General features: G+C 45.9%; 1 protein-coding gene across 2 annotated transcripts in view; it reads right to left on the bottom strand.

Moving 5' to 3' along the window:
* LOC138638312 (uncharacterized) overlaps positions 1–18,395 on the bottom strand; it is a 129,534-nt gene that overhangs the window by 56,814 nt on the left and 54,325 nt on the right. Inside the window, exons 1-2 of one of the 2 annotated variants that reach the window (XM_069727523.1) lie at positions 1,761–2,180; positions 627–1,613 (exon numbers count right to left, since the gene is read on the bottom strand). In XM_069727523.1, the coding sequence (XP_069583624.1) occupies positions 728–1,613; positions 1,761–2,110 (1,236 nt within the window). In that variant the 5' untranslated portion in view covers positions 2,111–2,180 and the 3' untranslated portion in view covers positions 627–727. Of the gene's footprint in view, positions 1–626; positions 1,614–1,760; positions 2,181–7,270; positions 7,345–18,395 lie in introns of those variants that run through there. The other variant, XM_069727531.1, reaches the window with a different exon arrangement.

The raw sequence follows: 18,395 nt of genomic DNA, 5'->3' as shown, positions 1-18,395 counted from the left end.
ACATTGTTTCAGTTCCTGTGAAGCACGTAAAGGGTTAATAAACTTCTTGAATGTGGTTTTGAGAACCTTGAGGGGTGTAGTTTTTAGAATGGTGTCACACTTCATTATTTTCTATCATATAGACCCCTCAAAATGACTTCAAATGTGATGTGGTCCCTAAAAAAAATGAGAAATTGCTGGTCAACTTTTAACCCTTATAACTCCCTAACAAAAAAAAATGTTGTTTCCAAAATTGTGCTGATGTAAAGTAGACATGTGGGAAATGTTATTTATTAACTATTTTTCATGACATATCTCTCTGATTTAAGGGCATAAAAATACAAAGTTTGAAAATTGCAAAATTTTAAAAATTTTCGCCATATTTCCGTTTTTTTCATAAATAATCGCAAGTAATATCGAAGAAATGTTACCACTAACATGAAGTACAATATGTGACGAAAAAACAATCTCAGAATCAGCGGGATCCGTTGAAGCGTTCCAGAGTGATAACCTCATAAAGTGACAGTGGTCAGAATTGCAAAAATTGGCTCGGTCATTAAGTACCAAATTGGCTCTGTCACTAAGGGGTTAAATACAGCTCAAATACTGCCAGTTTTTGGACAACCTTGGTTTGGAGAGGAAAAATATAGGAGACACGGTCAACACAACCAACACTAAAGTTTATTAATGTGAAATATTATTTTCATTGTAGAAAGTTACTGGAAAAGATAAAGTTACAACAGGACATTTACACTACATTGTCCTGCCATGACACCCGGCCAATATCTGAATCAAAAAAGGCAGCAAATTGGTCCCGCATGAGACCAACGGCTGCAGTTGACCGCAGCGGGTGATGTTTGAAATCTGGCAGTGGGTGTGCAACTGGTTCATCCAGTTCAATGTTGGGTCGCTCCTTAGTCATTATGTAATTGTGGAGAACCACACAGGCTTTGACCACCTCGTCAACTGTTTCCACTTTTAGATTTATGGCTGATGCAAGAATGCGCCATTTAGCGACCAGAATGCCAAAGGTACACTCTACTGTTCTTCGGGCCCTGGTCAGTCTGTAGTTAAAGATCCTTCTAGTGTGGTTCAAGTCCCGACTGGAATAGGGCTTCAGTAGATTCTCACACATCTGGAAGGCCTCATCCCCAACCATAACAAATGGCATCGGTGGACCTTGAGTGTTGGGGAGAGGCTGTGACGGGGGAAAATTGAAATTGTTGCCATACACACGCCGGCCCATATCCGAGTTCTTGAAAGTCTGGGAATCATTGCCACGGCCAAAAGCTCCGATGTCTATGGCGATGAAGCGACAGTCCGCATCAGCGATTGCCATGAGCACTACAAAAAAATATTTCTTATAGTTAAAAAACTCCGATCCTGTTCTGGCAGGTTTAATAATGCGGATGTGCTTTCCATCCACCGTTCCTAAACAGTTGGGGAAATCACACACATTCCAGAATTTTTCTGCAATTTCACGCCACATTTCCGCGGTGGGTTGGGGTATAAACTCATCCCGGAGTACATTCCACAATTCCCGACAGATGTCCACAACTATTCCGGACAGGGTGGATATTCCAAGCCGGTATTGGAAGTGGAGGGATGATAAACTCTCTCCTGTGGCCAGAAATCTGGAGAAAAAACACAAACAAAAAAAAAAATTACAATCTATTCTTTTTATGGTGTGGTTACCCCAAAAAAAAAAAAGAAAATACACAAAAAATACATGTCAGAAAAACCTAAATTTGGACTGTTATTGGTTTAGATTTTGAACGTACCTTAATGTCACCAGCAGACGTTCCTCGGCTGGAATCGCTCTACAGAGCTGGGTGTCCTGTCGCCGTATGGCTCCTTGGACACGAGAAAGCAAATCCTGGAACGATTCTTGCGACATTCGCGTGTACTCCTGGAATTTCTCTGGGTTGGCATTCAACTCGGCATAGAGCGTGTGATAGGCTCCACGGCTCTCACGTAGTTCAATAATGGGGTGCCTCCAAAAACGCCTGCGTTGTCTCCTTCTCCATCTTTCGCGATTTCGGTCTTGCTCCCAAGCAAAAGCACAGGCAAGAAACAGCTTGAAGCTGAAATCCAGGTTGAAATAAAAGCTCTCTACGCGAAGATCCATCATGACACAGGATACAGTAGCAAACTGTTAAAATTTCAGTAGCCCTAGGGTCTATATATAGAGATCCCATCATATATGCCCTCTCTAGTCCCATTGGTGTTGTTTGGTTATCTTGATATTTCTCTTGTGAAATTTCTCTTCTTGGGCACCAAAAGCGCAAACGCAGGAAAAAACGCATGTAAACGCATGCGTCTAAAAAACGCTGCATTTGTACGCGTTTACATGCGTTTTTTCCACCACTTGCAGATGCGTTTAAAACGCTGCAGATTAAAATGCAAATGTGAAACCAGCCTTAAGAAGCCAATGGGCAGTTGTTGCAGCTATGCGAATAAGATATTTTATTGTTTTACTCCCTTCCCAGTCCATAAGAATTTAGCAAAACGGTTGCTGTAAATTTTGGGAAATTCAAAATTAATTTGGCTCATTTAGAATCTCTTCGCACATCCTTAGTCAGTCTGTCTATGCATCACCTATCTATCTATCTATCTATCTATCTATCTATCTATCTATCTATTTATCTATCTATCTATTTTCTATTATCTATCTAATTATCTAACTATGTATTATCTATCTATATACAGTATATATCTATTATCTATCTACCTATCTTTATCTATCATCTATCTATTATCTATATATTATCTATCTATCTATCTATCTATCTATCTATCTATCTATCTATCTATCTATCTATCTATCTATCTATCTATCTACAGTCATGGCCAAATGTATTAACACCCCTGCAATTCTGTCAGATAATACTCAGTTTCTTCCTGAAAATGATTGCAATCACAAATTCTTTGGTATTATTATCTTCATTTAATTTGTCTTAAATGAAAAAAACACAAAAAGAATTGTCCTAAAGCCAAATGGGATATAATTCCACACCAAAACATAAAAAAGGGGGTGGACAAAAGTATTGGCACCATTCGAAAAATCATGTGATGCTTCCCTAATTTGTGTAATTAACAGCACCTGTAACTTACCTGTGGCACCTAACAGGTGTTGGCAATAACTAAATCACACTTGCAGCCAGTTGACATGGATTAAAGTTGACTCAACCTCTGTCCTGTGTCCTTGTGTGTACCACATTGAGCATGGAGAAAAGAAAGAAGACCAAAGAACTGTCTGAGGACTTGAGAAACCAAATTGTGAGGAAGCATGAGCAATCTCAAGGCTACAAGTCCATCTCCAAAGACCTGAATGTTCCTGTGTCTACCGTGCTGTGTCATCAAGAAGTTTAAAGCCCATGGCACTGTGGCTAACCTCCCTAGATGTGGACGGAAAAGAAAAATTGACAAGAGATTTCAACGCAAGATTGTGCGGATGTTGGATAAAGAACCTCGACTAACATCCAAACAAGTTCAAGCTGCCCTGCAGTCCGAGGGTACAACAGTGTCAACCCGTACTAGCCGTCGCAGTCTGAATGAAAAGGGACTGTATGGTAGGAGACCCAGGAAGACCCCACTTCTTACACCGAGACATAAAAAAGCTAGGCTGGAGTTTGCCAAAACTTACCTGAAAAAGCCTAAAACGTTTTGGAAGAATGTTCTCTGGTCAGATGAGACAAAAGTAGAGCTTTTTGGGCAAAGGCATCAACATAAAGTTTACGGGAGAAAAAAAGAGGCATTCAAAGAAAAGAATGCGGTCCCTACAGTCAAACGTGGCGGAGGTTCCCTGATGTTTTGGGGTTGCTTTGCTGCCTCTGGCACTGGACTGCTTGACCGTGTGCATGGCATTATGAAGTCTGAAGACTACCAACAAATTTTGCAGCATAATGTAGGGCCCAGTGTGAGAAAGCTGGGTTTCCCTCAGAGGTCATGGGTCTTCCAGCAGGACAATGACCCAAAACACACTTCAAAAAGCACTAGAAAATGGTTTGAGAGAAAGCACTGGAGACTTCTAAGGTGGCCAGCAATGAGTCCAGACCTGAATCCCATAGAACACCTGTGGAGAGATCTAAAAATGGCAGTTTGGAGAAGGCACCCTTCAAATATCAGGGACCTGGCGCAGTTTGCCAAAGAAGAATGGTCTAAAATTCCAGCAGAGCATTGTAAGAAACTCATTGATGGTTACCGGAAGCGGTTGGTTGCAGTTATTTTGGCTAAAGGTTGTGCAACCAAGTAATAGGCTGAGGGTGCCAATACTTTTATCTGGCCCATTTTTGGAGTTTTGTGTGAAATGATCAATGTTTTGCTTTTTGCTTCATTCTCTTTTGTGTTTTTTCATTTAAGACAAATTAAATAAAGATAATAATACCAAATAATTTGTGTTTGAAATCATTTTCAGGAAGAAACTGAGTATTATCTGACAGAATTGCAGGGGTGTTAATACTTTTGGCCATGACTGTATATTTTTTCTATCTATTGCCAATCTATTTATTATCTATATCTATTATATATCTATGATCTATCTATCATCTATCTATCTATCTATCTATCTATTATCTATCTATCTATCTATTTTCAGAAAAAAATGGAACAGCATGCTTACTTGTGGGTGACAGGCCTCCTAGGCAATAATCCCATACTTGCCCAAATCTAGATAAGAGTAAAAAATGAAGGCAGCACTCCATGTAGTTCAATGTGAAAAAAAGTGGACTTTGTTCAGACCCACATAGCAAGGCTCACACAGAGCTGGCTTGAGGAAGGCTCAGTGTGAGCCGAAACATCGCCTTGCTATGTGGATATGAATAAAGTCCACTTTTTTCACCTTGAACTACAGTACATGGAGTGCTGCCTTCATTTTTAACATCAATCTATCAATTTATCTATCTATCTATCTATCTATCTATCTATCTATCTATCTATCTATCTATCTATCTATCTATCTATCTATCATTGTTAACACCACGCTGGATTCCTGCTCTGACAGGCAGGGTCGGCGGCGTGTCTCTTCACTCAGCCATGCTCGGAATGCTTCCAGCTGTTCCTCTCGCCATGTTGTTAGGTCTTGCATGTGTGGGCTCCCGCCCTCTTAAAAGGCCAGCACGTGCACTTACTATTTCCTCCCCCGCCAATGGCTATTAAACACTATGTTAAACACTATGTATATATTGCTTCCTCCCCAATGGGGAGGTGCCTGAGCAACCTTCCTGTTTGAGTCTATGATGTGTAAGGTCGCATACCAGTGCAAGTCCTGTCTGCTGTACACTAAGTTCAAATCCTGCATGTTGTACTGCAAGTACAAATCCTGTCTGTTGTACTTCAAGAACAAATCCTGCCTGCTGTACTCTAAGTGCAAATCCTACTTGTTGCCCTCTGAAGCAAATCCTGCCTGCTGCACTCAGCACAAATCCTGCCAGCTACACTCTGAAGCAAATTCTGCCTGATGCACTCTGAAGCAAATCCTGCTTGCTGCATGCAGACACAAACTCTGTCTCTGACACAAACTCTGACTGCTGAATTCTGATACGAACTTGGTCAGCTGCACTCTGATGCAAGCACTGCCACCATCCAGTCTGTCATTCGGATCCAGCTGCTGTGCTACTGTTGGTCTGTCCTGGAGTGGCACCTGGCGTCCATCAGGAGCCAAGACTAACCTCACAATCCGAGGCTCTAGTGAATAGTCAGGTGATCGCTTAGTCACGCCCCTCCAGGTTCTCCGCGGACCGTGGTACAGTGGTTACACAAACTACGATCATGACAATTATCTATAATCCATCTATCTAGCTATTGTGCGAGAGGGCCAGGGCCATAGTCATGGCCGAGGATACCAGGGCGTCTGTGCCCTGGCCTCCCATCACATGAAAACAATGTCCATCACTTGCATACCTGTGTACCTGTGGCTCCACTTTCTGCGCCGGCAGGGTCCCCTCTGCTCTGCTGTAGGCTCCCTTTAGATGGTGTTGAATAGATTGAGCCACAGTCCTTTTTAACTTTCAAATAAACAACTTTACAATTCTCTTTACGCAGCACATACATATTCTTCACAGCATTTACAACAGGATTCGCATTACACATTTCTTCTTCTTTCCCTGCACTTTACTTCCTGTCACACAACACATACCCAGGTCGGACCGTACCACACGGTTCCTAAGCTTCCTCCTAACTCAGCTTTGCTACGGTTAGACCTTACTTAGTCTATTTTGCCCTAGACAAGCGAATATCTGCCTCCGAAGTCAGTTGCCACTTGGTGAGCGCTCTGCCCTTCTGTACTATACTTTGCAGTGACACAGCGCACTCCTGTTCCAAGCTCACTGCATCTGAGATTTCCTTCAGCTGTTTCAGCCCAGTTCTGAGGGCATCGGCCCAAGTTATAAGTTGCCACATCATGGAACTACTTGCGTCCCCATCCTATCACTGTTTCTGTCTTCAATCACCTTTCCTGCTGCTGTACTGGCCCACTGCTGTTCAGGCCTGATGCTGCGGATGGCTGGGCTTCTCCCTTAGTGAACGTTGCATGATCGCTACTGTCGTCCCCTGGCACTTAAGCCCATGCAGACGGTCTGGGCACCCTGGCTTGACTAACTCAAATCAGGAAGTCTTCCCTATCTTAACTGCAGCTCACCCCTCCTATAACTAACTATGTACACTATTGTGCCCCATCTAGTGTCCCAACTAGAGTACTGCACTTTCCCTATACTAAAATATACATTGTACACACAGAAATAACCAACCAATCATGTAATTTACATTATATCACAGCCATAAAGTGGCTTCATAATAGCAGCAAATATAAACATCAACATGTTTCAATGAGAACCGGGTCGGTTCTTAAAGGGGTGGGGTGAACACTAGTCCTTATATCCCCTCACACTATTATCTATTATCTAGCTATCTATTATATATCTTTCCCGCGAAGGTATACATATCTCCTAAATTCCTGCTCTCGCTGTGTGCTGCTTGAAGAAACCATGGTAGTAAATTAGTATAAGGACCGAGAATCTGGTCTATTCCATGCTCTGTGATGGAGCATATTGTGGTTTGTGCTCACAGACTCATGGATAATACAAATTGTATATATAGGGTCTGTAAAGTGAAGATAAAGTCGTCCTAAACATCAGAATTGTGACAATTTGCGGGACCAGCCGTTATGTACTTTAATGTGCATGGAAGTTCCCAGAGTCATTTCTCACTTCAGATGGTAAATGCTGCCACAAACGTTTGATAGACACTTCTTTCTATAGCATAAATGTGTATGGGAGAGTCATGATTGACCTACAGTATGGCCACCTTTAATCTCGTCTTCTGGAAATTCTTTGGCATCTTCAAAAAGTTCATTAATTTCATCATCATCTGTAAGGAAAAATTAAAACAAAATTATTCACACCATGAGACCTTAGAACAAAAACTAAACTAAAAACATAATCTACTGTATTAAACTCTAATAATTTCCGACAAAGATAAGCAACAATTTAATGGGGTGTTCAGCATCTCTCTATTCTGTCCCAATTTTATATCGGCAGAAGAGATGGTATTATTCTCAGACAGGACACTTGCCGAGGCAACCATTTATGCCGGTATCAGCACACTGTACATGTACAGGTACCCCAGTTTTAGCATCTGTCTTAGTCATGTTTCTCTGGTCTTATATAGTGATTTACACTATGTAGTAACTCTAGTTTCACCGAGCCCTTCAAGTGGCCAGCTTTCAAGGTTGTATGAAACTGATATATCATGGAGTCATCAGACGAGGGGCCATAAACCCCTAGAAAATTAAAGCCACAAGGATTTAAATTAAACCACCACAGGCAGAGTTTCAGTAAACCTTAATGTTTTATAATGACAAACAGCAAACATATAGAGACTTAGAACTGTTTGTGAAGTGAATAAACAAACATTTCTCAAGATTGTGTCACTATGAGCATTGTCTGTCATATCTGGAAATGTTTTACAAGAAATGCAACCATGTGATTGTCTGAATGCATTTGGTATACAGTATTTTAATCTGGATTCCAAATTACCATTTGTATATTCGCCATTTGTACATTTGAGGCAGCCAAAGTTATGGCTCTCAAGGAGAGAAACTAATATAGTCGACAAAGAAATATTTGTAATGAACTACTGAGCTGTGCTTGTAGTACCGTCTATAGCGCATGAAAGTAGCTCCTGTTCTTCCTCCTCCTCTTCATTGCCTACCAATCCACATTGAGAAGATATGAGGCTGGGCAGAGTGTAATCCCCCTGTATGGTTCCTTGCTTCATGTCCTCGTTCTCTGCCTGCAATGCATCCTCTTTAATTGTGAGGAGAGAGTTTTTCAGAATGCTGAGAAGCGGGATGGTGATGCTAATTATGGCGTCATTGCCGCTCACCATCTTGGTGCAGTCCTCAAAGTTTTGGAGGATGGTACATATGTCTGACATCAATGTCCACTCCTGAGGTCTTATGTGTGGAGTCTGAACTGAATATTGACGGCCTTGTTGATGTTGGTAGTCAACAACTGCCCTCTTCTGCTCACAAATCCTTTCCAACATATGCAGTGTAGAGTTCCAGCACGTGGGGATATCACACACCAGTCGTTGAGCTGGAAGCTGCAAATGCTGCTGAAGCACGGCAAGGGCGGCTGAAGCTGTAGTTGATTTTCTAAAATGGGCAGACAGATGGCGTACTTTCACTAGCAGATCCGGCAGCTCCGGGTACCTTTTCAGAAAACGTTGAACCACGAGGTTAAGCACATAGGCTAAGCACGGTATGTGTGTGAGCTCACCTTGCCTCAGAGCCACCACAAGGTTACGGCCATTGTCACACACAACCATGCCTTGCTGTAGGTTCAGCGGTGTCATCCAAATATCTGACTGCTCTTTCAGCGCTGTCCACAACTCTTCTGCATTGTGCGATTTGTCACCTGTGCAGATTAGCTTCAGCACAGCCTGCTGCTTGGCTGAGGCAGTGCTGCAGTGCTTCCAGCTTCTGACTGATGTGTTGATTTCAGACATGGAGGATGAAGAGGAGGAGGAGGAGGTGCAGGAGCTGTAGACTGTGGGGACAACCCTGATTGACGTAGGGCCAGCAATCCTCAGCGTGGGGAGGATGTGATCCATCCCAAGGACCGACTGGGTCCCAGCTTCCACTATGTTAACCCAGTGTGCAATCAGTGAGATGTACCATCCCTGCCCCCAAGCATTTGTCCACGTGTTCGTGGTTAGGTGGACTTTCCCTGTAACAGCATTGCTGAGGGCACGGGTAATGTTGTGGGACACATGCTGGTGTAATGCCAGTACAGCACACTGGGAGAAATAGTGGCGACTGGGGACCGAGTACCTTGGGACAGCTGCTGCCTTCAGGTTGCGGAAAGCTTCAATCTCAACTAGACTAAAAGGCAACATTTCAAGCACAAGCAGAAGAGAAACTTTAGAATTTAGGACTGTGGCCTGTGGGGCGTTAGCTGGGTATTTCCGCTTGCATTCCAAAGGCTGGGGTATAGACAACGGAAGGCTGTGCTGGGACAAGGACGTGGACAGGCTTGATGATGGTGCTGGTTGACTGTGGGCAACAACAGATTCAAGGCTAGAGGCATCTTCACATGCACAGTGTACTGGGGATTGGCTGCTACGCAAAACAGTGGAAGAAGCAGTGGTGTGACCTGCAGACAGTGGTCCTGGAGCCTGGAGTTCGGCCCACAAAGTCGGGTGCTTTGCTTGAATGTGCCTGATCATGCTGGTTGTTTTGCTACCCCTGCTGATGCGAGCATGGCAGGTGCTGCAAATGGCCTGTTTGGGGATATCGGCAGAGTCTTTAAATATAACCAGACTCGGGAAGATCTAACAGTTGGAATGGCAACTTCCCTCATGTTGGTGTTACTGGGAACGGATGCACGCCTTCTGTCTGTGACCACCACACTGCTTCTTCCTGCCTGTTGGGGTGATATGCCTCCTTCGCCATGTGTGCTGCTGCCCTCACTCTGCATGTCCTCCTGCCAGGTTGGGTCAGTCACATAGTCATCCACCAACTCGTCTTCCACATCCGCCGTACCCTGCTCCTCCTCCTGATTTTCTGGCAATTGTGTCTCATCATCATCCACCTCTTCTGACACTTTCCCACCATCACCTTCATGTGACCGGGGCTGGTCAAAGCTTTGGGCATCTCTACATGCGATCTCATCTGTCCCCACTTCAAGTTGACCGGCCGAGAGTCCAGAATATTGAAATGGAAAAGAACAGCTCTTCAGAGTGTCCAAGTGTGGGATCAGTTGTCTCAGGGCACTCGGCATGGTGGGAGGAAGGAGGATCAGGGTGAGGAATATCTAGGCCACAATCATGGCTACTCAGACTTGACCGTATGGAAGACATGGTGGTGGTGGCTAAGTGACTGGAAGTATTATCCGCTATCCAACCAATAACCATTTCACACTGCTCTGGCTTAAATAGTCGTGTGCAGCGGTCCCCTAGAAACTGGGACAGGAAGGTCGAACGAGAAGATATGGGTCTTTGTTGTGGCCCACTTTCACCTTGGCCATGGCCTCGTCCTCTGCATGCACCATCAGCATCACGTCCACTTCCCTGTCCCTTGCCGTTCCCATTTTAAATGGACTACTGCACTATTTCAAATGTTCAACACAAATATATTTATTAGTAGCAAAATAATATCTGATCAGTATGCCTGCAAATCTACGATTTTTCAAACACAGACACCAGGCAGGCCTCAGCTTGACATAAGAGACTGTATTCTATTTTTGGGGCTTTTTGTGAATTTAGTGCTGTATATAAGTAGAGTAAGAGAGAGCAAAAACAGTGGCAAAATGGCCTACAATGCCCAAACTTTGAGCACGCAGATATATGAGGCCTGTCACGGAAATATCACACTGCCAAATATGTGGCCTGTATTTTCTGAATGCAAAATAGTGCTGTATATAATTAGAGTAACAGACAGCAAAAAAGTGGGAAACCGGCCTACAATGCCCAAAATATTGAGTACTCAGATATATGAGGCCTGTCACAGAAATATCACACTGCCAAATATGTGGCTGTTTTTTTTAAATGCAAACTAGTGCTGTATATAAGTAGAGTAACAGACAGGAAAAAAGTGGGAAAGCGGCCTACAATACCCAAACTTGGAGCACGCAGATATATGAGGCCTGTCACGGAAATATCACACTGCCAAATATGTGGCCTGTTTTTTTTTAAAATGCAAAATAGTGCTGTATATAAGTAGAGTAACAGACAGGAAAAAAAGTGGGAAACGGCCTACAATGCCCAAACTCTGAGCACGCAGATATATGAGGCCTGTCACGGAAATATCACACTGACAAATATGTGGCCTGTTTTTTTTTAAATGCAAAATAGTGCTGTATATAATTAGAGTAACAGACAGGAAAAAAGTGGGAAAAGAGCCTACAATGCCCAAACTTGGAGCATGCATATATATGAGGGCTGTAACGGAAATACCACACTGCCAAATATGTGGCCTTTTTTAAATGCAAAATAGTGCTGTATATAATAAGAGTAACAGACAGCAAAAACAGTGGCAAAACGGCCTAAAATGCCCAAAGTTGGGGCACGCAGATATATAAGACCTTTTTTGGTGAATTTAAAACACACAAAAAACAGTGGCATAAGGCTAGCACACACAACTATGCTACGGATACCTGACAAACTATAATTTTTAAACAGGCCTCAGTCTGACAGACTGAATATTTTTTTTGGGGGGGTGAATTTTTTTGGGAAAAAAATGCAACTAGGTATATAGTAAAGAAGCTGCAGCAGCAGACAGTTATGGAGCTTTGGGTGGGATGCAGTGGGAGCAATGTACACACATATAGTGCCTGCAGGCTTTGCACTGATGTGGATATGCTGTACCCTGCCTACCTAGTGCTGCAATATCGGGACCCATGAATTAGCCCTAAAAAGGACTGTTGGTTTCTCAGGATTTGTGGATTTAACAGTTGCAGACCTACACTAACTATAAAAATCACGATTCTGACCCTATCTCGGCAGCAGCTCTCCCTACTATCGCTGAATGCGGAGCACAATGCGGCGAGCAGGGCGCCGCCAGGTCTCTTATACTCGGGATGATGCTGTGCGGCCAAGCCAATCACTGCACGACCACACCAAAGATGGCTGCGGCATTTCATAGCCTGGCGGACAATCCCTTCAGCCTGATTTGGTCTCTAAAATGCTGGGTGGAGACACCAGTTACCACCGAATAATCCCGAAAATGCTCGAGTACACTGAGTACACTGATACTCGGGCGAGTAACGAGTAGTGTGATCACGTTCGCTCATCACTATTTGTATGGTCTGGATGGGTGCCCTCTGTTCAGCACTCTTAATGAGGTTGCATACTCGACATTGCCGGAAAACCTCTTCCACCACAGACTCCACCCGGGGGCAATACAAATACCGCTGTAACCATTGGTAGGTCGTTGTGGGTCTGAAGTGTGCTACAAATTCGAGGGCTTCTTTAGCTACTTCTTGAGCCATTCTTCCTGGGATGACCACCTGCCACCTTCCATATCTTTTGGCTGTTGTCTGTTACTATATAGCACTGATTCTCGCACTTCCAGTCTATCCCACTGGTGTAAGACACTATTCATTTCAGCGTCCAGATCCTGATGATTCTGACAAAGTTTTCTCGTCACATATTGTACTTCATGATAGTGGTAAAATTTCTTTGATATTACCTGCGTTTATTTGTGAAAAAAACGGAAATTTGGCGGAAATTTTGAAAATTTCGCAATTTTCCAAGTTAGGGAGTTATAAGGGTTAAAAGTTGACCAGCAATTTCTCATTTTTACAACACCATTTTTTTTAAGGGACCACATAACATTTGAAATACAACAAAAGGTTGCACTCTATCGTGCCAAAACACGTCAAATATGAAATACATGAAATATGAATAGCAAAATTGCTTTTTGAACATTAGGAAAAAATTTTTTTGAGACGCTTAGCACAGAATTTGGCCAAGTAATGTGAGGCCATCAACCATCGTCAAGGTGGTCTCATTAAAAAACTGATGGGTACCTGACCTCCCTGTCCAAATGTGAACACTTACCGAAGGCTAATGTCTGCATGCTTGGGTGAATATGGACACCTCTCTCAGCAAAGCCTACATATGGGTTGGCCGGAACCAAGTGTGAATAGATGTAATTAAAAACCAGATGGTGAAGGGAGGAGTGCTCAGTCAATAAGCCCCTAGAATGCTGGCTCCTCCGGCGAGGAGTTTTGTGTACTTGCGTGACCACTGACTGCTCTCTGTTTGGGCAGTTAACCTGTGTCTCTGTGGAGTCTAACAGGGCACAGTGCTTCCCTTTCACGGCTACTCGGTGAATTAACTGAGTTAGTCTATACCGCCATATAGTTCCGCCGTTTGCTAGCAGCAGGTACTTCTACATGGTGGACCCCGGGCTGCGAACGCACCAATATCAATAAAACATCTCTATTTACTCGGTGCATTCCGCTGGCCCTAACAGAATGCTAGCGCCAGGGTCTGGCTAGTAACTGGCGGACGATCAGCGTCTACAGCGGTACATCCAGCAGCTGGAGGGTAGGTTGGCGGCTCTAGAGCGTGCAACCTCAGCTGTGGACGTTTCTGCTGTCGCTGTTCAGGCTGCAAGTGCAGCTGCAGCCAGTTTGTCCGCTACCACCCCTGCTCCGACCTTATCCCGTCTCCCGCTTCCAGACAAGTTTGCTGGTGACAGTAAGCTATGTCGGGGATTCGTGAGCCAGTGCTCCATACATCTCGAGCTGCTGGCTGCACGTTTTCCTACGGAACGGGCGAAAGTGGGATTCATGTTATCTCTTTTGTCGGGCAGGGCGTTGGAGTGGGCAACGCCGCTTTGGGAACGTGATGATCGTGTGGTACAGAGTGCTCCTATCTTCCTGGACGCTCTGAGGCAGGTCTTTTTGGGACCCCGTGTCACCCACGATACCGCGCTCCAATTCTTGGCAATTACTCAGGGTTCGTCCATGGTCAGCCAGTTCGCCATCCAATTCCGGACTCTAGCTTCTGAGCTGGAATGGCCGGATAAAGTCCTTATTCCGGTGTTCTGGAAAGGACTGGCAGATCATGTAAAGGACGCCTTGGCCACCAGGGAGATTCCCGCCACACTGGAGGAGCTCATTACTATATTTACCCGCATCGATCTCCGTTTTAACGAGCGAGGTTGGAGCGGACCCAGTGTAGGCAGAGGTTTCGGCTGGCTCCGACCTTTGCCAAACCTCTAGAATCTCCTGTTATGGCGTCCGACTCCCATGAGGCCATGGAGGTTTCTCGAGCGGGACCTAGGTCTCAGACCGCTAGATTACCTGTGGTGTGTAAAAATTGCCAGCAACTGGGACATTACGCTAATAAATGTCCACGGCGGTCGGGAAACGATAGCGTCTAGTGACCATTGGAGGAGGTTCACTGGACACAGCGGCATTTTCCTCCAAATTGTCCTTTAAAGGGTCAATCCTGTTAGGCCCATCCACTCATACAGTAGAGCTTTGTGTGGATTCAGGAGCAGAGGGAAATTTTATGTCTTCTGCTTTTGCTCTGCGCCACGCAATACCTCTGGTAATGCTTGCCAAACCAGTAACTGTTAGAGTGGTGAATGGGCCGACACTTCCGTTACAAATCACACATCAGACTGTCCCTTTCACCTTAGCCATGTCCCCATCCCACCAGGAGACTATTTCCCTTCTTGTCCTTCCCGAGGGAATGGATGAGATTCTGCTAGGAATACCCTGGCTCCGTTTCCACTCCCCACATATTGAGTGGTCCTCTGGGAGGATATTGGGTTGGAGTGAATCCTGTAAGGGCAGATGTGTGAAAGAGTGCGTTCTGGTTTCCACCACTGAGATACCCGCAGATCTCTCTTCTCTTCCCAAATACTATTGGTCCTATGCAGACGTCTTCTCCAAAAAGGCCGCGGAGACCCTTCCGCCTCACTGTCCCTATGACTGTCCTATAGATCTCTTGCCTGGATCAGAACCTCCTCGGGGACGTGTCTATCCCCTCTCTCTCCCGGAAACGGAGGCTATGTCCCAATACATCCAGGAGAATTTGGCAAGAGGGTTTATTAGGAAGTCAGTGTCACCAGCAGGGGCAGGGTTCTTCTTCGTGCAGAAGAAGAACGGAGAATTGCGTCCTTGCATAGATTACAGGGGTCTTAACACCATCACCGTTAAGAATAAGTACCCGCTACCCCTGATTTCTGAGCTTTTTGATAGGCTACGGGGAGCTAAGGTATTTACCAAATTAGACCTGCGGGGAGCTTATAACCTGATTTGCATCCGTGAGGGGGACGAATGGAAGATGGCGTTTAACACCAGAGATGGGTACTATGAGTATCTGGTGATGCCCTTCGGGCTCTGTAATGCCCCAGCCATTTTCCAAGACTTTGTCAACGACATCTTCCGGGATAAGCTTTCCACCTCGGTCGTAGTCTATCTGGATGATATTCTCATCTTCTCTCCAGATATTGACTCCCACCGGAGAGATGTTGGCAGAGTCTTCGACCTCTTACGGGCAAACTCTCTTTACGCAAAGTTGGAGAAGTGTGTGTTTGAGCCGGAGTCTTTACCTTTCCTGGGCTATATCATCTCTGCCCAGGGATTGGCTATGGATCCTGCCAAACTACAGGCTGTGATGGAATGGCAAGAAACCCATTCGCTTAAAGCGGTGCAGCGCTTTATGGGGTTCATTAATTATTACCGCCAGTTCATTCCCCACTTCTCAACTTTGGTAGCTCCCTTGGTAGCCCTCACCAAGAAGGGAGCAAATCCCAAAGTGGGGTCTGAAGAGGTCTCCAGGGCCTTTTCTTCTACTAAGTCTCATTTTGCTAGCGCTCCCATCCTACATCGTCCCGATGTCGATAAGCCGTTTATAATGGAGGTGGATGCCTCTTCCGTTGGTGCTGGAGCAGTCCTCTTCCAAAAGGATGCTCAAGGTCGGAAGCATCCGTGCTTCTTCTTCTCCAAGACCTTCACACCAGCGGAGAGGAATTATTCCATCGGGGACAGGGAGTTGCTAGCGATGAAGTTGGCTTTCTCAGAGTGGAGACATCTCTTGGAAGGGGCTCGTTTTCCCTTTCAAGTTTTCACAGACCACAAAAATTTGCTATATTTGCAAAAAGCCCAGCGGCTAAATTCTCGCCAGGCCAGATGGTCCTTATTCTTCTCCCGATTCCACTTCACCCTCCATTATCTCGCTGGGGAGAAAAACATTCGAGCTGATGCCCTTTCTCGCTCTGTTGTGTCATCTGAGGAGGAGGAAGGAGAGCCTCGGCTTATTGTCCCTTCTGAGAGCCTGAGAACCGTGGCTCCGGTGTCGCTTGAGTCTGTGCCTCCGGGCAAGACTTTTTTGCCCATAAATTTGCGACCGGAGGTTCTCTCTTGGGCTCATTCCTCCAGGGTGGGTGGACACTTTGGGACAAAAAGGACATCTGAGCTGCTGGTGAGGACGTACTGGTGGCCGCATATGCTCCGAGATGTCAGAGATTACGTTCTGGCGTGTGTCTCATGCGCCAAAACTAAGTCTCCTCAACAACGGCCGGCTGGGTTACTCTATCCCTTGCCAGTGGCAGACAGGCCCTGGGAGATGGTCAGGATGGACTTTGTAGTGGGTTTGCCCAAGTCTCGCGGCTGTACCATCATTTGGGTTATTACCGATCATTTCTCGAAAATGGTGCATTTGGTGCCGCTTCCATGGTTACCTTCTGCACGGGCCTTTGCAGCGTTGTTCATAAGACACATCTTCCGCCTACACGGCATGCCAGACAAAATTGTCAGTGACCGGGGTCCCCAGTTTGCGTCTCGGTTCTGGAGAGATCTTTGTCGTCTTCTCAGCATTGAGTTAAATCTCTCTTCCGCATATCATCCCGAGACGAATGGGTTGGTAGAGAGGGCCAATCAGACTCTGGTCACATATCTTCGACATTTTGTTTCTGCCAGGCAGGATGACTGGGCATCTTTATTACCATGGGCAGAGTTCGCCCTTAACAACGCTGTAGCCGACTCCACCGGTCAGACTCCTTTCCTCCTTAATTATGGCCAGCATCCGCGGGTTCCTGTGCCTATGCCCGTGTCCTCTGCTGACTCCAGGGTGGCAGACTGGGCAGTGGAGGCACGGGACATTTGGGACCGCACTCAGGATGCCATTCGGGCCTCGAAGGAGAGAATGAGGTCCTCCGCTGATGCACATCGGCGCCCTGCCCCGACCTTTGCTCCTGGCGATTTAGTGTGGCTCTCCGCCCGTAACATCAGGCTGCGTGTAGAGTTCACTAAGTTTGCACCTCGCTACTTGGGTCCCTTCAAGGTCCTCGAACAGGTTAATCCTGTGGTCTACCGTCTGGCCCTTCCTCCACGCCTTGGTATCACCGACACCTTTCATGTGTCCCTCCTTAAGCCCGTATACATGTCCCGGTTTTCTGAGTCATCTGCCGGGACATCGGGTTCGTCTACGGACGATTTCGAGGTGAACACTATTTTGGGGTGCAAGGTGGTGCGTGGCAAAAAATTTTATTTGGTGGACTGGAAGGGTTACGGCCCTGAGGATAGGTCCTGGGAGCCTGCTAAGCACATTCGGGCTCCGCAGCTCATTGCTGCCTTCGAACGTAGCGAGGCCCAAGGAGGGGGGGCCCTAGGGGGGGGGTAATGTTAGGGGTTCGAGTTCCTGCCTCTGCACAGGGGGAATCTCGGGCCATCTCCGCTGCGGTCTCCCATTCTTCTCCAGCCGCAGTGGAACCTGCTCAGCGCAGGCGTCGATCCCAGCGTCTCGCTCAGTCTGACTCTGTGCTAAGAGTTACTGCTGCATTTCCTGCTTCTGCCATTGAAGTCAGTGCTGGGCAGCGGCGAGCAGACGCTTCTGGATCTAAGTCCTGCTTTTCACGTTCTGAGCATACCCAGAGTCAGATCTCTCAGTGGAGATCGAGGGTCACATGATCAGATACTGCAGCTAAGGTCCTTGTAGGTACTAGGACTAAATCCTGCTTTGCACTCTGAGCATGCCCAGGGCAAGATCTCTCAGTGGAGGCCTGGGGTCACGTGCTCAGGTGCTGCAGCGACTCCATTGGTCCTTCTTTGAAAGGTCCTAAACGTGCTGCAGCTATTTAAGGCCCGCATGGCCGCACGGCCATGCGCTAGTATTGTCTATAGTTATGTGCTTTGCGCCAGTGTGGTCACATGAGAGTGTGTTCAGGGACCCGGCTGAAATAAGCCCCTAGAATGCTGGCTCCTCCGGCGAGGAGATTGAGTCTGTGTGTATTCAGGGACCCGGCTGAAATAAGCCCCAAGAATGCTAGCTCCTCCGGTGAGGAGTTTTGTGTACTTGCGTGACCACTGACTGCTCTCTGTTTGGGCAGTTAGCCTCTGTCTCTGTGGAGTCTAACAGGGCACAGTGCTTCCCTTTCACGGCTACTCGGTGAATTA

This window comes from Ranitomeya imitator, chromosome 1 (assembly GCF_032444005.1).
Source record: "Ranitomeya imitator isolate aRanImi1 chromosome 1, aRanImi1.pri, whole genome shotgun sequence".
In the NCBI taxonomy this organism is placed as follows: Eukaryota; Metazoa; Chordata; class Amphibia; order Anura; family Dendrobatidae; genus Ranitomeya; species Ranitomeya imitator.
Note: the sequence above shows the minus strand (reverse complement) of the source record. Positions and strands in the feature narration are given on the sequence as shown.